Here is a 21942-nt window from a genome sequence, read left to right as displayed (position 1 = left end):
CCCAAAGAATGATGTTTCCACCTCCATGCTTCATGGTTGGGATGGTGTTCTTGGGGTTGTACTAATCCTTCTTCTTCCTCCAAACACGGCGAGTGGAGTTTAGACCAAAAAGCTGGTCTAAACTCCACTCTCATCAGACCACATGACCTTCTCCCACAATTTTATCCCTGATGTCCTTACACAGCTCTCTGGTCTTGGCCATTGTGGAGAGGTTGGAGTCTGTTTGATTGAGTGTGTGGACAGGTGTCTTTTATACAGGCAACGAGTTCAAATAGGTGCAGTTAATACAGGTAATGAGTGGAGAACAGGAGGGCTTCTTAAAGAAAAACAAACAGGTCTGTGAGAGCCGGAATTCTTACTGGTTGGTAGGTGATCAAATACTTATGTCATGCAATAAGATGCATATTAATTATTTAAAAATCATACAATGGGGTTTTCTGGATTTTTGTTTTAGATTCCGTCTCTCATAGTTGAAGTGTACCTATGATAAAAAATTACATACCTCTACATGCTTTGTAAGTATGTAGAGGTATGTACCTGCAAAATTGGCAGTGTATCAAATACTTGTTCTTCCCACTGTACGTAATTTACAAGGAAGCATTTATGTTTAGTGATACTGCCAAATCAAAGGCTGTGTGAATGATGTTCCTTCTGAAGTGCTTGAATTAGACAGGGTTGAGTTAAATTCCCATTTAATATGCAGTTAACACAGGAAGTACACTTTAATTCCAGTAGTCTTCTAAGCTTTTCAGCTGTGGAAGTTTCAGAATTAGACTTTGGTTTACATTCATTGACCTAAACTGAATTGGTGTTGACCCAAAAACCTGGAATTACATTCTTTATACAGCCCTATTAAGCATTTGAAGTGTATGTTATTAGAACTTTGGTTTTGAGGGTAAATGCGTGAATGTCTTTTTCCTCTCAGAATAGGCTTTGTTTTATGTCTGAATTTGTTTTCAATTTAGGGTCTACAACTACTGCCACTGTTTTGGTTGGAGAGTGTGTTTTGCATCATGAATGCAAGGATGAGCATGTGTCTTTTTGTTTGTGGAATATGAACTAATTTGGTCTCAGTAATAATAGGTAATACAAAAACTATTCTGCTAAAACAGACATATAAAGTGCACTCAAGTGTCCAGAAAATACAATAACTGTTACTTTGGCTACACAAATATTTACAAATTAGTATAAGCACTTTTGTGTTAAGCGTTTTTCCGAAAGTTATGTACCTAGGTTTTGTCTATTAGATAGAATATAATGCATATAATTATTAGTATGAGTGTAGAAAAATAAATAAATAAATATATATATATATATATATATATATATATTTTATTACCTTTCACCCACATTGGTCATGGCTGTTTTTCCATGTGAACCTGGTGGCTTTTGGAGGCAATGTGATAAACAAGATGTAACATGGTGTCCTGGGGATGTGTGGATTCTATGAAGACCAGTAACATGAATTAGCCTGTTCCATGGCCGCCTGTGTGATGGGGTGATAATGACTCCGACTGCCACAGAGTCCTCTACAGTAATTATCATGTCTTCCTAGCATTGAATTGAAATTGTGCAACCTACTTTTATGTCGGTTCTAGATGATGTGCCTATAAGTCTGTTTGAATGTATTATAAATGGTATGTTTGTTTGGTAAATGTTTATTTTGTAAATATCATGGCTGAGCTGTAAAAGAGAAATTTCTCAGTAAAATTTCCCTGTATAAAAAAAGGTAAATAAAATAAAAAAATAATTAAAAAATAATTTCATATAGCAGAGTGTGAGCAAACACCACAAAATATTCACACTCTAACAAAGATGCGTGCCAAAGAAATGCAAAAGTTTATGTTAGCAGGGGTAGGCAACTCATTTCAGCCAAGGACAGATTTCTGTTAGTGTGGATGTTTGGAGGTGGGGTGAACATAATTATCATAATCCTAAAAAAATATTTGTACTTCGACCAATGGAAAGAAAATAGACCCTGCACACTCATATTCACCTCCACATTCCTTCATTGAAAACCAACAGATAACATTTCCATCCTTTGTCTTTTTCCCGGAAGTGTACCACATCCATATTCATAAACATAGTCATAGGACATCTGCCAATTTAGACTCCCTTATGCTCAGTAACTGGTTGTGTGTGATGACTGCACCCAAAGGCTTCCTGTAGTTGTGTATCAGTCTCTCACATTGCTGTGGAACTATTCTGACCTAGTGTTCAATGCCGAACTGTTTTCAATTAGTAACTTTTGTTGGTTTTTGAGCCTGAACTGCTCATTTCAGATCCTGACACATCTTGGTTTTTGAGCCTGAACTGCTCATTTCAGATCCTGACACATCTCAATTTGCATTTGGTCTATCTATTGCCATTTGAAAACTTTTTATTCATTAGTTTTCAAACATTTAGATCTAGACTTTCTTGTGTGTTTTGGATTATTGCTTCATCACCCATGAGATCTCAGTTTTAGCTTACGGGCAAATTCTGACATTCTTTTAGTTCTCAGATTCTCAGTCAAAATGCAGTGTTTGGTTTTTCCTAGACATTACACAATCCATGTTGTTGGAAAGGTAAACAGAAGTTTGCCAAAAATCACCCGGACGTACCTGTCAATACTCCAGGAAGAATGTTTGTATGAACAGACAGTATCAAAAGTGGAGGTTTTGGATGACCCAGGTCCTGTTTTGTCTGGCAAATACCAAATTCTGCATCACAGTATTGATTTAAAAGGTTGGGGGTGAGTGATTTCTTTCTTGTTAATACTAATATCAAACTATGTGAGTTAACTACGGTTACAAAGGGATTGGAAACAGGATGTATATGTCTGTTCCAATCTGTCAAGAAGCAATTGTGTTGTATTTGGATTTTCGGTTGAAAGTTAGACGTTTGATTTCATAGGGAAAGTGTATGGGAAGAATGTTATTATGTGTTTGGCAGATTAAAACATATGTCGTATCTTCCGAATGTTGTACATTTGAATATATTAATCATTATTTCTTAGTAGTCTTATCAGTAGTCTTTGTATACTACCATGTTTTTATCCATACCCCTTTCTTATAGTATAAATCTGGTAAAGCTGATAAAAGTCTGTCTGTACTGTATGTGAAATGTTTTTTGTATGTAATGTTTATCACAAAACTCTGAGCCATAGGTTGTAATTTTTCTTGTTTATGCATATTGATAAATGTATATTTTCATCTCTTGATTTCTTACTTTCCATTGTTTGTCTCTCTATCTCTCCCTCTTACTCTTTCTCACTCTTTTTCTCCCTGTCATCTAATGGATGGGACACATCAGTACCTTATCATTCAACCAGAACAGATAGTAGAAATCCTGCCATCAAACAACAGCCCCGTGGTGTATCCTGTTAAGCCTCCAGAGTTTTTTTTTTACAGATCCAAATACCCAATCCTGGAACTATGCCTGTGTGTGTGCATGCATATGTGTGTATGTGTGTGCGTAAGGTAAAGCCAGTAGCGAGGTACTGCTCTGTGTGAGTGTTCATGGGCAGCCAGGCCATATATGGAGAAGGAGGGGCTTCTTCTACCCCAGGGGGTAACCCTCAGTTTGAAGACAAGCTACTGGTATCTCACATCCCAATTATGAATACCTCTTGAAACAGTTCTGTATGTATGTATAGTCTTTACGTGTTCCACTGCAAATCTCATAAAGGATCGTCAGGTTCCCAGCCACTATCTAGTCAACACAACATTGACAACACCCCACCTTTGTTTAGCCATTTTTGGTTTGAAAAGCCAAACCGAATAGAATATTTGGCAATCAATCTCCAGCATATTGCCACAGTATGTGTGTTGCAGGGGTTGGTTAAAAATAATAACCAGTTCTTGTAGGTTCTTGTGGGTTGACAGAAATACTTTTAAAAACTAGAAAGTAGGCTTACCTGGCAGAAATATTTCATAAGTACATTTGTATTCTTTTTTTTATATGAAATAGCAGCAGCAATGGGCTGCAGATTCACCCAAACAGCACATTCCTCTTTTGCTAGATGAGTAGGGCATCAATAATGAGTGGGGCTATTAAAAGTGAATTCCATACACACAAAAAAGGGTTTTGAAGTTCTTCCAGAGCAGAATAAGTGTCTGTGTCTGTAATAATAATGTGCCTAGAGTAGTCTGCAACATGTTTAATTTTTTTGCTCTTATCAAAAAGATTTGACATCTCTGCTCTACCCATGGGTGTCTAGATGTCCATGACCTTAAAATTGTTGGAATCCTATCCACTGTAGTGTGCTTTGTGGATTCACATAAAGTATTTAAAGTGTGTGTGTGTGTGTCTGTATATGTGTGTGTATGCATGTGTGCGTGTGTGTGGTTTTCTAGACTTGGCACCCAGTTATCCAAGTAAGAGCCAGTCTGAGTACAGCTTTGGCACCTTTGGTTAATGAAAAGTTTATTTTGCCCATGTTGGCCAAGAATATGGGTAATACGCAGCCAAATCAGGCATCTCCATAGTAGTACAGTTTTGCTATTTAATTATGGGTCTGCTTGTTGCATTTTAAGTGCATTCAAATTGCCACAGGGAGAAAAACATACTGCACAGTCACTGCAAACGTCTTAGGGCTGTCATGGGAAAGTACACCTCTAAAAGTGGTTAGCCACTGTAGCAAGAAGAGAGTCATAGGATTCTTGTGATGCAAATTTGATTTTTGTCAATCCTAATCATCCCAAAAACTGTTGTAGGAAGACATTGTATGCATTTTACAAAGGATAAGCTAGATATATTTGTATAATATATAATAAAAAATATGTATAATATTGTGCTTATTCTTTACGTAATATGGGCACATATTATGGATTAACCACACAGTTTACTTTTTTATTCACTGATTGTGGAGGGTGAAATTCGTTAGCCAAAGGGGACAAAACCAGCTATTGAAACTAGGAGTGTGCTTATTTTTTCTGCTATGTCCAAATATGTAAAATAAAAACATGCAACTTTCAAAGGTGTGCTTACTTTTTCACTGTAAGTGCTACTGTAGTTACATTAATTTGTAGTGTTGTCAGACATGGGCACTGCAGAATCTTGAATGAGTATAACAGCCTTAGTGTCAGATCTAATATAAACACTGCAGTTTCACTATTGATTTAATTGGTTATCATCAAAGTAATAACATATTCAAAGTGGTCGCATTGTAGTCATCACACACTTTTCATATGTTTTTATTACGTTTGTTTTTGTCCCATAGTATAGACATTATGACTGGAACATTTGGGTTTACTTGAGTTGGGAATTTGATTGGAGTTGTCCGTAAATATTTTCAGGCGTATAATTAACTGTAATGACTCACAAAAGCCACAATGTTCTTTCCCTACTGAAGATTGCAGGTGTTCATTAAATCTTGTTCTATTACGCTGAAAGGTTTTAATGGAGCCAGATTAAGCTTCCATCTACCACAATGTTACATTATTCCATAAAAGTGCATTTCATTAAGCCTCTTTCTACTTTGTAGGCATGCTCTATACCAGCCTACCTCCATAATATGAAAACCTACACAACAAACACTACTTGTAGTTCAACCTTTGGCACAAGAATATAAAATGATTCAAGCTTTGACAATTCCGCTAGCTCACTAGATTCTGGGAAGTTCCATGGGCATTTCAAAATTGGCTAACATCTCCAATGCAGAGGGGAAGCATTGTCCCCAGGAGTAACGCAGGTTAACAGAAAGCATCTTTCCCTGGGTGGAAATCGGATTGGTGTTTAGCCAATTCTACAAAATGCAATCCTGTATAGAACTATTTTGTAAAACGTGCATTCAATATGAACATATCACCAGTGCTATATAATCCCCAGTGTTATTGCTCAATGAAGACTCACTATTTCATTGCTCCTTAACGATTTGCTATTATGTTGGTCCTCAAAATAAGTGATTTAAAATGTTACCTTACGTTTTTCACTTTAATCTGAGTGAAAGTCGATTGTGGAAACACCCATCCACCATCCTTGACCACAACGTCCTAGTTAATTGCCACTCTAACTACAAACCCAATTCCAAAAAATTTGGGACACTATTGTGAGTAGAAAAGGAATGGAATAATTTACAAATCTCATACTTATATTTAATTCACAATAGAATATAGATAACATATAGAATGTTGAAAGTGAGACATTTTGTAATGCCATGCCAAATATTGGCTCATTTTGGATTTCATGAGAGCTACACATTCCAAAAAAGTTGGGACAGGTAGCAATAAGAGGCTGGAAAAGTTAAATGTACATATAAGGGACAGCTGGAGGACCAATTTGCAACTTATTATGTCAATTGGCAACATGATTGGGTATAAAAAGAGCCTCTCAGAGTGGCAGTGTCTCTCAGAAGTCAAGATGGGCAGAGGATCACCAATTCCCCCAATGCTGCGGCAAAAAATAGTGGAGCAATATCATAAAGGAGTTTCTCAGAGAAAAATTGCAAAGAGTTTGAAGTTATCATCTACAGTGCATAATATCATCCAAAGATTCAGAGAATCTGGAACAATCTCTGTGCGTAAGGGTCAAGGCCGGAAAACCATACTGGATGCCCATGATCTTCGGGCCCTCAGACGGCACTGCATCACATACAGGAATGATACTGTAATGGAAATCACAACATGGGCTCAGGAATACTTCCAGAAAACATTGTCGGTGAACACAATCCACCATGCCATTCGCCGTTGCCGGCTAAATCTCTGTAGGTCAAAAAAGAAGCAGTATCTAAACAGGATCCAGAAGCGCAGGCATTTTCTCTGGGCCAAGGATCATTTAAAATGGACTGTGGCAAAGTGGAAAAGTGTTCCTTGGTCAGACGAATCAAAATTTTAAGTTCATTTTGGAAAACTGGGACGCCGTGTCATCCGGACTAAAGAGGACAAGGACAACCCAAGTTGTAATCAGCGCTGAATTCAGAAGCCTGCATCTCTGATGGTATGGGGTTGTATGAGTGCGTGTGGCATGGGTAGCCTACACATCTGGAAAGGCAGCATCAATGCTGACAGTTATATCCAAGTTCTAGAACAACATATGCTCCCATCCAGACTTCGTCTCTTTCAGGGAAGACCTTGCATTTTCCAACATGACAATGCCAGACCACATACTGCATCAATTACAATGTCATGGCTGCATAGAAGAAGGATCCGGGTACTGAAATGGCCAGCCTGCAGTCCAGATCTTTCACCCATAGATAACATTTGGCGCATCATAAAGAGGAAGGTGCGACAAAGAAGACCTAAGACAGTTGAGCAACTAGAAGCCTGTATTAGACAAGAATGGGACAACATTCCTATTCACAAACTTGAGCAACTTGTCTCCTCAGTCCCCAGACGTTTGCAGTCTGTTATAAAAAGAAGAAGGGATGACACACAGTGGTAAACACGGCCTTGTCCCAACTTTTTTGAGATGTGTTGATGCCATAAAATTTAAAATCAACTTATTTTTCCCTTAAAGTGATATTTTTTCTCAGTTTAAACATTTGATATGTCATCCATGTTGTATTCTGAATAAAATATTGAAATTTGAAACTTCCACATCATTGCATTCTGTTTTTTTTTCACAATTGTACAGTGTCCCAACTTTTTTGGAATCGGGTTTGTATGAATCTGCTCATAACTTCCAATACCCTCTGGTATGTAACAGCCCTTTCCCTATGTTGACACTGAAATTTGCATTTTAGCATTTTATAAAATAGTTACATGCAAAACTAATTCCTGTGATGCAGGATAAAAATGGTGCACCTGTTCTAAGTTTGTTTGAATTGCTTTCCTTGTATTTCGAATGAGGTGTGTAGTAGAAATAGCCCAGCCATATGCCCAGCATTTTGTTTTATGACTAATATCTTTCTCCCATCTGCTACTGGGGCCTGGACAAACATCAACAGCTCAGGATCATCTGGAGAAATATTTGCACTAATCACAACACTCTCTTGCCGTCCAAATGCGCAGCCATCTCAGCATAGCATACCTGTTATGGCTAAAGCTCTCAGGCACATTCTCCTCTAGATGTTTATACGTAAGGCTGTGTGACACAGACTAAATATTACAGACACACTTGTTTGATTGCTCTAAATAGTTCTTAACAACACAGTATCCACTTGGCCTGGTTCGCATTTGGATTTAGTTCAGTTCAACTACACCATGTGCCATTGGTGATTTTCTTTCATTTCCCTTGCCTTAAATTACTCAAGTCTGTTGGTGACCGCTGTTATTTCTAGATGTTGTTTGTGTAGAAATTGTGCGTTACATGAAGTGTCCATTAATAAACATTTATATTTTTATTTATGAATATAGGTTTGGAAAAGTGCCAAACAAAACAGCATTTTGCCTTTTTTCTCCATCAACCTGGTTTCAACATTTATCCAAGTATTAGTATCACTATAAATCCCAGTTTTTTTTTATCATATTAATCATGACACTTTGGCCTTGAACACTAGCATTGAAATTGATGTTAAAACAAATATGTGTATCTAGAAAATAATCTAATATATATTGTAAATGGTGGTGATGGTTTTGATGTTATCTGTGTTCTACTGATCATGGGGCTCCTGTTAAGGTCACCAGCATCATCAACTCTACCAAGTACCAGGACATTGAATCCCAAAATCGGGTTGTCTCTGCCAGGAGGCTGAAACTTGTCCACAGGTTTTCAGAGGAACACAAAGCACCCATTGAAATTCACAAAAAATTGTTACCTGATGACACAAGGTACATTTTGCAACATCCATGTCAGTTCATGTACTTGAATCACTTGATACAACTTGTGTTTTGAAATAAAGAGTGTTGTCCATAAGCACAGACCAAAGGATTTCTAGGACCTGGACAGATTATAAAGTGGTATTAATGTGGGGGAGGATAATGGCAAGTAGGCCATTTGTTTCTTTGTTTGTATGTTTATTATTTTACTTTGTATAGCTAAATATATGTTATAGGCTTCCCCATCTTATGTGGCTCGTGAAAAGATATCTGGACAACGTACACTGATTAGGGACTGGTCAAGTTGCTCTATGCCCATATCACTCAATTTAAGCCCTCTCTCTCTCGATTTATCTGGAAGTACACGCCAATTAGAATTAGACATCATGGAAACTATTATGTAGAAATATGCACTGTTTGCCTTTCATTTACTCTGTAAGTTATAGTGTAAAAAGGCCCTGTTGTATCCAAGATAATGGATACATTTATACAACCTGCTGAGAACCTCAGTGTAAAGACCGTACAAGCGCTGTGTCACTTGGGAGGCCAGTGCTTTTATATTTCTTTTTTATTACAAACATGTCCCGAATGGTTGTTTCTCTATATAAACAGATGTGAGAAATCATAGCAGTGTCTAAATAATTTAGAGGGTGTTCACTTAAAGAATAAGCCTTGGTAGGTCCTAGAACAGAACGTGTTCAAAATTTCCATAGCTCAGTCATGATGTTTTTCGATAATTATAATATGTTTTAATGCCTTGTAAAACAATATGGAGAACATTTTCAACCTCTGTGCAATATCTGCTAACCTCATAATTACCAGGCTCATTTTATGGTTGCATTGAAACAAAACGTAATAATGTTTAAAACGTGAGACAAGCTGCTGGTTTGCTTCAAAGATAATCCCATTCAAAAGGGCAAGAACAATTTACTTACATGTCAAGTGAAGAATGAAGCAAAAGGTAATGAGTAATTGTAAGGTAAATATCTAGACATCTTACTCTGGGTAAATCAGATGACCTGATGTCATATTCCCTCTCAATTCTCAAGGAGGAGATTATCAGCTTGGAGGCAGAGTTGATCTGGTTGTATAGAGCGTCTCATTTAAAAGACCTTATAAAGTAGTGGCAAAGGTAAACTGTTTAGGGTGATTTATCACAGAGCCAAATGAATGGACAGTGACTTCAGCCATGCCTAGTGGTTGGTGTGTTTTAACTCTATGGATTTTATGGATGCTCTTTAACACATATTAAGGTTAATGGACTACATTGTACTACTGCCTATGTTAGGTTAAAGTCATTAAAGTAGTCTGAAGAAAGCAGGGTCTGGTGTGGCGTGTAGTTATCACCACATGAATAGCACAGTATATCTATCCAGGCTTCTAAATAGGGCGTAATGAACTTCCACCAAATAAATTCATTTGGGAAATGCATTAACCTACTGTAGATCTTCCAGTTGCTTCCAGGATGCTTCTACTGGCCAAGAGGAGGAAAGTAGCACTTGACCCCCTATGCTGCCTTAGTCTTTTGAATTGGACATAATTACATGGTATGGAGTGTGCAATGCTCAGAGTTATCCTACAGCTCACACTTCTGTACAACATCTTCAGCAGGGGATGGAGGAGAGAGGAAGGCTTATAAGGGTTCTATTAACAAAATAATGTGGAGTACCGCCTAGTTATTATACAATATGCTTGATTGATTTGCCTAGCAGGTTCTACAACCTCGTTGCCAAAAAAGTTGGAACGTTGCATGAAATGCAAATAAAAACAGAATGCAAATGTAAATAATTTATCCCAAAATGTAATTGAAAATAGTACAAAGACAACTGTTGAAATGTTAAAACTGAGAAATCTGTTTTTGGAAAATATATGCCCATTTTGAATTTGATATCAGAAACCCATTTCAAAAAAGTTGGGACAGGGGTATGTTTACTGCTGTGTTGCGTCACCTTTCCTTTTAACAATACTCTGTAAGAGTTTGGGAACAGAGGAGAGCAAATGCTGTAGTTTTTGAAGTGAAATATTTCCCCATTCTTAGCTGCTCAAAGGTGCGGGGTCTCCTTTATCGTATTTTTGGTTTCATAATGCGCCAAATGTTTTCAATGGGTGACAGGTCTGGACTAAAGGCAGGCAGGCCAGTTTGGAACCCAGACTCTTTTACTATGGAGCCATGCTGTTGTAATACATGCAGAATGTGTTTTGGCTTTGTCATGCTGAAATAAGTGTTAGAAATCAGCTGTTCGTATAGTGGTTAAAATAATGATTGTGTACTCGTCGTCAAGGGAGAAAGTAATCAATTATTCATTACAGCATATGATAGTCTATTGTTCATGATGTTACAGACTCGATACTCAGGCTTACATACTCAAGCTCATCTCACTCAATCTCAAAGAACTTCCGGTCAGCTTTATAGACATCCCAAAAAGAATACACATCCCAGTACTGTAAGCCCATTGACTAATTACTGTCGCGCTTTGAATGAACATGACTTCCTGTGTACGGATATTCTTTTGTTATCTAAACATTACAAGCATAAATTCATACACTTCAACATGAGCAAGGCCTTCCCTGTTAAAGACATCTTCTGGATGGCAGAATATGTTGCTGTATACATTGTTCAGCATTAATTGTGCCTTCACAGATGTACAAGTCACCCATGCCATGTACACTAATGCGCGCCCATTCCATCACAGATGCTGGCTTTTGAACTGTGCACTTGTAATAAGCCAAACTTTTTTGTCGCCATAGTTTATTTTCATGTAGCAATGATTTCAGCTCTCCTTCCATAGAAATGCTAGTTGTGTTTTTTGGGCTCAGTTTGTTTTTTGTTGTTTGACTTGGGGTGGTGGGTTCAACGCTGAATTGAACGCTTCAGCAAGACTGTATTAATTTCCTGATGTGGTACGTCAGGATAAAACACCTGTACAAAATCGGGGAACATCAGCCTAGTGTGACCCACTTGCAGGGTGTGAACATGGCCATGAGCTCACTATCCACCCTTTGGTATGTCAGTGTTGCCTTTTGGAGGGATGTCATGAGCTAGCAGGAATAACACAGTTCCACACAAGCCATCTCTTTTCTCTCACTCTCTGAAGTAGTGAACATATGGAAAGGACACCTCACAGCTATTTAAGAATGATGAGAACTTTACATCACAGGGAAGACTCCCTTTGCAGTCCCTTACAGCAATCACATTGGCAAATGCTTGTTTCTGGAAAGTGCTTTTAAAAATTACAGTTTGACTGGATTTGACTAAAGAAAAAACAGTTCCTCCATCAAGTAGAGATCGAGTATTAAAATCCCATCATGTCCATGCTGGATTACCGGTGATGACCAGTGTAGTTCATTATTCGCTCTGGGTGGGGGAGTTGGGCGGGAGAAGAATCCCGAGCCATTTAGTGGTCGAAATGGGAGTTTTCCCCCTCCCTCATCAGTCTGTGAGTTAGTTGTGCTGTGTCAGCAGTCAGCGCACAAAAACGGAATTCAGTAAAAGCTCCCTCCACTCTCTGTGAGTTATTTTCCCCATCCCCCTCTCCTCTCTCACAAACCGACATTCTAGAAGAAACATATGCTGCTCGTCTCACGTCACAAAAGCTTGGGCTGCTTGAATAGGATGCCTTGCCTAGAGAGGAAGCAGTCGTCTGGAGGGAGAGGGTAGAGAGCAAGTGGGGAGGGAGACTGGGAAGTGGGCTTTAAGGACATCTATCAAATGTCCCCCAGTTGTTGTGAATTTCACTGTTAACATTCAAGTCAGCTTGCCTACGGGAATACATTTATACCCGCATTGCTCTTATGAGTAACTTCATGGGCCATGGGTTTGAATGAGGAGGTGGCCACATTTTCAGTTTAGGTGCTATTCTGGGCCTTATTTCAATATGAACTCATCACAATCTAACAGATATGATCTTAGCTCACATTCTAACAGTTTGGATGAGTTTCTGTTGTGGTTATTATTCAGCGTAAGTTGTTTACACAATGTAAATGCAAAGAAAAGTTTAGAATCTCACAATGGGCTTTTGTATGTCAGGGGGAATTCAAAATGGGGGGGGGGGTAGTATTTCCTTTAATAGAGAGGTATTTGGAGTCTAAAACGGTACATATATTGTTGTGCCCTGTCGGGAGTGGGCTTCTTTATTTATTTTTGACTCATAGATGTTCTGCTGTTCTCCTACATGAATTTCAGCCACATGTAATAGTCTATTTGACAGTCCAGGCAGCTGGTTATAAACGCTTTAACTGCTCCTGTACAGAAGATACCAGGTGCAGTGGATGTGTTTAAGTGTTATTCCCTTATTATATTTTTCATCTGCAGTCTATGTTTTATTAGCCTGCTTATTCATTTAACCTCTACGTTCAGCTGTAACCGCGTTGAGAGGAAATGAGGGGAAGCTACAACTACAGGAATAAAAGGGATCCTCTGATGAAGTAGTTGCACTTGACCTCTATCACATCCTCTGTGTCCTAAATGGCAGTAAAATCACAGAATATTATAATAGTACTGTGCGTGGCAAAAAGTAGGATGAAGCAATGTTTCAGGGCTTCATTGACCCTCATTGACTAACACCATAGCTAGACAGGTAGGCCGAGAATCCTTTCTTTTTTTGGCCCCCCAACTTACTGTCCACTGGGCATGGGCAGTGTGTTGACATTTTAGAGGCAGATGTCTGTCCTGCAGAGAGTGACGGATGGCTTGTGTTTTTTGGCAATTCTAGGTCTCTCGTTAGTTTGCTCCAGGCTTCGGCTTGGGGAGCCCAAGCACCGACATGGACCCCAGCAGCTGGAGTGGCAGCGAGAGTCCTGCCGAGGACATGGAAAGACTGAGTGACTCGGCCGACAAGCCTATGGACAACGATGCAGAGGGGGTGTGGAGCCCCGACATTGAGCAGAGCTTCCAGGAGGCCCTGGCCATTTATCCCCCCTGTGGGCGCAGGAAGATCATCCTTTCAGACGAGGGAAAGATGTATGGTGAGTACCTGGAGTCTGGGATGTGGGTGGGTAGGTGAGGGATGGGCTGGAAACTCTTCACTTTTCTAATAATGTTGTGATTAGCTCCAAGTCCAACTCCCGTCATAATTTTGCCTTACCTGTGTTCCATATAATATTGTGCAACAGCTTATAAAACAAACACTGCTAATATGTGACAACAATTGGTAAGTGTTATTTCCTGATTGTTGCTGAATTGAAGTTACAATCTACATAGGACCTTGTTAATCAGCAGGTTTGCAGCAAGCAGTAAATTGACCTATAAGTCATTCTAAACCTGTCAATAGTAGCTAGTTTGGGATTTTACCATTCCCCACTTGAAGACAGTATTTGCCAAAGCATTGTTTAAGAATTTGTTTTAGTAAAAAATCGATTTTTGACACTTTTAATGGAACACTGACAGTACATACTACATATTTTTTGATAATTATATTTTGATATTGATCTATAAACAGCGGCATTGAGCCTCAAATCTAAAATATTTTTCAGGTGGTAGTGACATCATTTAACTTTTAAAACCGCTTCCTGGTGGCCATACATTTATTTCCTTGCTCTGCCGAAGTAGGAGTCCATAAGTAAAGCAGCATGAACTGTTATTCAGGAGCAGATGGTAATGCGGCTGCCACCAGCTGTGCCTCCCCCCCCCCCATCCCCCATTCCTGGCTGGGTGATGTCATGGAAAGAGGGAATATTTTCTTTCTGTGGTGTTGGACTCTCACAGCCTGTCAGTGTCAAGTGAAAGCAGAAAGCCCCTCGGGGCGTTCATTTGCAGCTGTCATGTGACCCCTCCGGCCTAACGAACTGTAAAGTCTAGGAGTCGCAGCGAACCACTCTCAGCTGCCGGTACAAAGGGGACCACATGACCAACCATCTCTCTACCCCCCCCCCCCCCCCCCTTTTCCTCTACAAGTAGACTGGGAGTGCCAAGGAAACTCACTTCCACCCTCCCTGCTCTAGATTAGAGCACAACAAACAGGACTGCGTAGCAAGTTTTAAATGATTAACACACAAGGGCAAGATTCTCTAGTGCAAACTGGACACCCTCGAATAAAAACGCCAGCTTCGTTTTGGTTGGGATCGTTCTCTGTTTAGAGATACAATTTAGTGAAGTGAAAGTAAACTTCCAGTTTGTTTAATGGTCTAATTATTTTAGCTGAGGCACGTCGTCCTTCAGAAATACTACAAAATGTAATTTACCATAACACACTGTGTTTTCTGTCATATTCAAACCTTGGGAGAATTGATAGGCCTGTACTGGCTCAGCTGATGCATAAAGCATATGATCATTTTCGATTCAAGGTTATACACTTTCAGGAAAATACATTGTCTTCTGCTCTGTTTGTGTTTGGTCCTCTCTAAGGGAAGTGTCATAGAGAGTTGTGTTTACAGCTATTCTGTCAGTGGTTGTGTTGTTGGGGGTATTGAATGTACACTGGCCTGCCTACGATCAGGGGGATTGAGTGGAGGTCAACTATGCCAGATGTGCTGGGTATCCGGTTGCACCCACCCAGCACAATCCTGGGAGTGGCCTTCTGCTTCTGGGCCTGAGCTGTCAGCCCGTCACACTGAAATATAGACTGGGATGTACTGTATGTGACTACAGGCTCCGTCAGCAGTACATTAGGGATATGCATCTCTCCTTTCAAGTACAATTCTATACACATGTCGATACATAGCCTACAAATACAAGATACTTTTAATGTGAAAATACATCAGTTTGTTTGGTGGAACAAGTGAATGAGATTCGGTTCAACGCAGTCCGATGCGTTAACATTTGTTGCACGAACACATTTAGTTTCCATTCCATTTTGAAATCTGTTACTGATTGAGTGGGCATCCCTGAAATGGATCTGTGAGCTGACCCTGTCTGTGTGTGAATAGGCATAGGGGTTTTAATAATTTATAATACTTGTTTGTCCTATTGTGGAAGAGTTTTGAAATCTGCCACACACCCAGTTTTGTTTAATTGAAAAAGAAAATCAAACAGGTGTTTGAAATTAATGCGTGTGCTGCTTATTGTTTTGTGGATAGTTAGGAGACCATAGCAATTTTCTGACAAAACTAACTTTTGTATGAGACTGACTTCATGACCCAATTATCCTATTCACGCTTTGTTGTCACTATAATTTATGTTTTTAATACTGGTTTCATTAAGAGATATTGTAGCAAAACAACCAAAACTATTTCTTAACCAGACAATCGAAAGTCAGTAAGTTGTGAAATCTTTCTAACCTCCTGTCTGCAGACAAGGACAGATACTTTTTGTTGTTCAGTACTGTACCGTGCAGTAGGCAGTCAGAGATGCCTTTGGCTGTCTTAGGCCTGGCAGTACCAAGTTCATTCATTACCCATCCTTCTCGCTAAGGAAACATTCATATTTCAAGGAATGGTGGCCCTGTAGCAAACTTTGAAGCCCAGTACACGATTGAGGCCTGGTGATAGTGAAAACCATGCCTACACATCTCTGCCAAGAGAACAACATGATCTGCAAGGCTTTTGTAACACTGAACCATCCAATTACATTGGTTGTCATCCAGCTACTAATGTAATGCCTCTGATTTGACTTTGAGAAAGCCATTTTACTTATAAGTTAAATACTGAAGGTAGCACACAGATTGATGAAATCCACAGATCCAAAAGTTGTGTGGACAGCAAACTTACATGCAGAGGAAAGCTCTATACAAGGTTGTTTATTGTACCTTGAAGACTGACTGGGTTGAGTGCCAGTATTCACTATGTGAAAGAGCTTTTGAAAGAGAGTGTGTGGGGGAAGATTTGTGTTGGTTCTTTTGGGACTGGGGAGGCTGGTTGGCGTGCTCTTCTTTCAGTGCCGAACTAAGTTTGGCGGGACTGTGAGGCGGACGGGCTGGCTGGAAGGGGAGCAGATTGGAGCGAGTCTCAGTGTGTTAGTGGGCTCTTTCTGCATGGGGGCAGGGCTAGCTCTTCTGTTCAACCCTGCAGCTGTTGCTGGGTCCTAGTGCCAAATTCATCATAGCGTGAACTGTGACTCTACTCATTGCCACTGAGCCATTAAAAGTACTGTAGCACTACCCGGTTGAGAAAATATGCTGCCTTTTCATTGGGAATGTTTTGCTTAAAATGGGTTTGGTATAACTTAGGAAATAATAAGAAGCAGACTACAAGCGAATCAACCATTAGTGTCCGATTTTTATTTACTGTTTGCCCAGATGGATCAGGCATTGTCATTTCATTTTCTGAAAAATGCCAATGTAGACTGCTGGAGGCAGTCATTGGTGTTGTACCCTGTGAAGAGATGTGTCTATCAATGAGGCAATGTTGTCTCGCAGGAGACACTGTGTCTGGCTGGAGAGCTGAGAGGAATCTCACAACCAAGCCTCTTCATCTCCCTCAGGAATTTCGCACCTCTCTCCCTCCTCACAAATCATTAATTGTTGGGACATATGATTCCAGTGTTGTTTTGAAAAATGGAGAACAAAGGGTTTATCTCCAGCAGTAGCCATCAGTGAAAGCAGATCTACCAGAAAGAAACTCATGCTTAGATATCCTCATATCACATTCAGACCTGTTGCATTTCCCTTTGAAACACTGAAGCGTTTTGTTTACGACGTTAGATATGTGTCTGTTTTTCCCTGAATGCTACAGATTTCCATTAGTGAGCTGCTCGTGCTTGCAGGGCATCACTTCAGGATGCCACCAGAGATGATGAGAAAGCCATGAAGTGGTCCTCAGCGCTGATGGAGGGCATTGATTGGTCTGAAACGCCACAATGATTTGTTTTTTAAGAGGGCGAGCTGGGCCCTGCCAACCATCAGCGTCTCCCCTCACACAGCCCTGTATTGCTGGTCCTTGCCGTTGTCCTGATGGGCTGACAGACAGGCCATCAGAGCCCCTCTCATGGCATCTGTGACAGGCAGGAGGTTGGGGGTGGAGCCACAGGTATTTAGGCATCTGGGATAAGCAAGGGGTGGAGCCACAGTTATTAAGGCATCTGTGATAAGTAGGAGGTAGTGGGGTGGAGCCACGGGTATTAAAGTATCTGTGACTGGCGAGGGGTGGAGCCACAGGTATTTAGGTGACAAGAGACCCTGGGAATAGCAATGGGTACCACGCCTGAAACTCATCACAAGAGGAACCGCCTTGAGTGCCCTTAAGCCCTTTGTTACCCCTGGGCCAAGTACAGTTAATTAGCAACAGTCTCTATAGCAACTGGCTCTCCATTCAAAACAATGCCTAATTTCTACTTCTTAGCCTATCGTGGCGGTGTTTACCTGAAGGGCTTTCTGAGTCTCATCAGGGCTGGCGCTGTGCCCAGTCTCAGAGGTTGATTGTGACTGGAGTGAACAACAGCACAGCTGCATGGTAAGCAGAGCCTGGCCCTGGGCTGGCTGATGAGAGGATCATGAAAAGCACAGTGAGAAAGGGGCTGTGGCCCCTGTCAAAGAGCCCCCAGACTGCTGCTTACTTACATAATTAATCCGCTGTTCAAGCCTCTTTTTTACCTCAACCCAGAAATAAAGGTTGATACACGAAATGCCCTACACTATGTATTTAATGTATTTAGATTTTAATGTTGGTTTGGAAATTCTGAATATATTGCATTTTCCCAGGTGTTTAACCTCTGGTGGATGTGTTGCATAAGCACAGCAAAATGACACGTTTCTAGACAATGCAATTAACTGTCACAGATATGAAAAAATTGTCTAAATATAATATTTTTGGGATAGAGCAGTGATGTCGTGACTGAAAAAATTGATATGATGTGTGAAACAACCATCTGTCTGAGGAGATGCACTGATCCTAGAGGCTGTTTGATTGGGCCCTCTCTGGGCTCTGCCCAATCTACACTGCATCTGTTTAGATTGCACGTGGGAAAAGTTTACTGCTTTCTGTCATTTCAAGTAGATGTCTGATGTGCAGATAAGAAAAGGCTGTAGTTAATGATCTGTTCATCTGGTTGGCCAAACAGGACCTACCTGAAGTCGTGCTACATTGCTGATTGTTGGGAGGCGGTGCGCCAGAGTGCAGTCGTATTGTGGTTTTCGGGTGGCCGTTTGGTTTCAGTAAAGAAGGAAAATGAAATGCCTTCTTGCTCTGGTTCATTGTTGTTTACTTGGCCAATTATGCAAAATGAACCCAGGAATAGATCATGAACCATATAGTGCCTAATGAGGACACAATTAGGAATACAGACACTTGGAGTCAAAGAAATAAAATAGTTACTCTTCATAAACAATAGAGTACAATATGTAAATGACATGAATATGGAAACATGTCTCAGACATTGTAGAGGCCTCTGGGTTAGGGTTATAAAAGTGGCGTGCCTTCAACACAGTGCTTCACATCTCCCTCTCCGTGGTAATGAACTGGGTTGGTTAAGAAAATGCATAGAAATGTTATGAATAGAACAGGTGTCACCTTTCATCTGTTCCATCCATTCTGTTTCTCCATATTTTTTATCATATACGTATTAGCTAACCAACCTATCTAGCCCTCTTGTGCAGTAATATCTTTGGAAGATGTGTTTGGCTTTGTGAATTCAAAGTAGAGACAAAGTTTCAGTTTCTTTGTATTTCTGTCTTGTTCCGGTGGTAGAAAACTGGGCTTATGTCAGTGTTAGTGTGTCAACATATTTGAGGTGTTGGCAGCTGCATACATAAGCTGTTCTGTTTGAGTAGTGTTGACTTAGTGTTAATGCATTATGCTTAACGCATCAGATAGTGTCAACGTTACAGTGAAGCTAACATTTCCTCAAACTGGAAATTTTTATGATGACGTAGTCCCCCAATTCTCTAATATCAATCAGACCATTGTTTGAATTAACACTGCAACTACTAGCGAAGACGTCTGCTTCAAGTTAGCGAGAGGCACCAAGATGTTTTATCCCACATACACAACAGCATGGTTATTCAAAGTTTTGGCTACATTGTCCGTGCCCACAAACAAACTTAATAAATGGAGAAAATAGGGGTGCAGGATATATTGACTCAATACCTTTATCGCAATATCCTGTTGCAAAAGTTTCACGGAAAGTATGTGATATTCTGTTTATTTTCTGGAGAGATGCATCCATTGGCTGTGTTGCTTAGTTGTGTTCGATTTAGAGCCCGCTTGAAACCACTATATAATGATCAGGTTTCATTGGCCAGTTGCCCTGTAACATGCAAGTGTGAACGCACGGTTCCACTACACGAACGTACATTATGAAGCATACGACGTGACGTGTGTGTGTACTTCGACAACATGTGAGTGAAGGGAGAGATCATGCATAGTGTATGTTATAGGTCCTGTTATAGGTCCTGTCACAGTATCTTCATAATGTATGTCATGCATAGTGCACGTTATAGGTCCTGTTATAGGTCCTGTCACAGTATCTGCGTAACGTACGTCATGCATAGTGTATGTTATAGGTCCTGTTATAGGTCCTGTCACAGTATCTGCGTAACGTACGTCATGCATAGTGTACGTTATAGGTCCTGTTATAGGTCCTGTCACAGTATCTGCGTAACGTACGTCATGCATAGTGTATGTTATAGGTCCTGTTATAGGTCCTGTCACAGTATCTGCGTAACGTACGTCATGCATAGTGTACGTTATAGGTCCTGTTATAGGTCCTGTCACAGTATCTGCGTAACGTACGTCATGCATAGTGTATGTTATAGGTCCTGTTATAGGTCCTGTCACAGTATCTGCGTAACGTACGTCATGCATAGTGTACGTTATAGGTCCTGTTATAGGTCCTGTCACAGTATCTGCGTAACGTACGTCATGCATAGTGTACGTTATAGGTCCTGTTATAGGTCCTGTCACAGTATCGGTGGTCCGGGAAGAGTTGTGACCGTGGCGACGAGGAATGGAGAAGACATTTCTTTTTAAGTGTAATTGAAAATTCTTCTAGTGATATACTGGTGGTGAGTTCTGAGCAGGAGTACTGCTAACACTGCGACTGGAGCCATGTTTTGGTCTCCTGGGCCCAACGGAAGTGACATGGCCAGAACTGTCCCAATTCTGCTCTTCGGGCCCTTGCGCACTTACGCCGCTAAGTGCACTTCCAACAAGTGTGCACTTCGCGGAAGACCTTAGGACGTAGTGCGGATATTGGGACAGGACCATAGAGACAGTGAAACAATAGAAAGGACAGAAAGAGAGAGAAAGAGAGAGAGAGCGAAGCGAGTCAGAGGAGCGAGAGAAAAGGAAGGACTGAGAAGCAGATGAGTGTGGCTCAGGGAGACAAGAAACCACTGAGTTCAAAGAGGAAAAGTTAGTGGCCAAAATGTTACGTGATAGACTGTAACTGTCATTTTTATCCACGTCACAAGAAAAATTACAAAAGTATAATCCAAAATAAATATAAACATCTTGGCATTAAATGGAGTCGGGAGTTTAGAAGACTGCGATAAAGCATGAATGAGTGTCCAGTATTAGCTATAGAGACAATGCTTCTAAAATGCCTTTGCACTAGATTTGAGAGTTAATCAATTTAAAATCTTAAATTTTGTAGGCGCTGCCAAGAAATACAATAGGCACTTTACATAGGCTGAAACACCAGACTCTTATAGCGAACAGCGTTCAAAGATTTTTGTTTGCAAACTGTGTCCATGCAATCATTTGTTTTTGTGTTTTCAAAAGGATTTTGCCTTTAGTGTTGATTAAGCACCAATGTCTCAAAAGCCAATACCTGTTATTGTCCCTGTTTGAGAGTTTTGAGAGACAAGCGTACCTCTAATGTAGAGATTAAACTTGGGGGCATACCCTAAGAAAAACTTTAGATTAGATTCAACTTTATTGTCATTGAACAGTACAAGTACAGTACAATGAAATGCTGTTAGCATTTAACCAGAAGTGCAACTAGAAGTGGGCAGAAAATGTACAGGTATTAAGTATAATGAATGTACAAATGGGATGTATAGATGTGCAATGAAGGCAAATGCACGTGCAAATGGCATTTCTGAACCTCAATTTGCCGCATCTGTATGGTACTCTGAAAAGTTGGACAGGGTTGTCAGGTCTGCTGTACCACCAGTACAACATGTCCTGTTCTGTAGACATGGTCTTTATTTATTTATTCATGTTGTACCAGACCAATAGTTGAAATAAACCCTTGTGTTGTAAGAAAACTTGTTGTTTTCATATGTTATGAATCTATTTTGATGGGTTTTCCCATAACTTCTGTGTTTTTACATATGTTTAAGAATATCGAAATGAATATCGATTCGCAATATCATATTTTGTCAATATTGTGCAACCCTAGGAAAAAACACTGAACTTTAACTCAATTTTTATTCTATTTACTAGCACATTA

General features: G+C 40.1%; 1 protein-coding gene across 6 annotated transcripts in view; it reads left to right on the top strand.

Moving 5' to 3' along the window:
- tead1b (TEA domain family member 1b) overlaps positions 1–21942 on the top strand; it is a 78174-nt gene that overhangs the window by 18422 nt on the left and 37810 nt on the right. For 5 of the 6 annotated variants that reach the window (XM_013138566.4, XM_010881033.4, XM_010881042.4 and 2 more), the window contains exon 3: positions 13391–13643. In XM_013138566.4, coding sequence (XP_012994020.1) covers positions 13442–13643 — 202 coding nt within the window. In that variant the 5' untranslated portion in view covers positions 13391–13441. Of the gene's footprint in view, positions 1–13390; positions 13644–21942 lie in introns of those variants that run through there. The other variant, XM_034297576.1, reaches the window with a different exon arrangement.

This window comes from Esox lucius, chromosome 2 (genome assembly GCF_011004845.1).
Source record: "Esox lucius isolate fEsoLuc1 chromosome 2, fEsoLuc1.pri, whole genome shotgun sequence".
In the NCBI taxonomy this organism is placed as follows: domain Eukaryota; kingdom Metazoa; phylum Chordata; class Actinopteri; order Esociformes; family Esocidae; genus Esox; species Esox lucius.
Note: the sequence above shows the minus strand (reverse complement) of the source record. Positions and strands in the feature narration are given on the sequence as shown.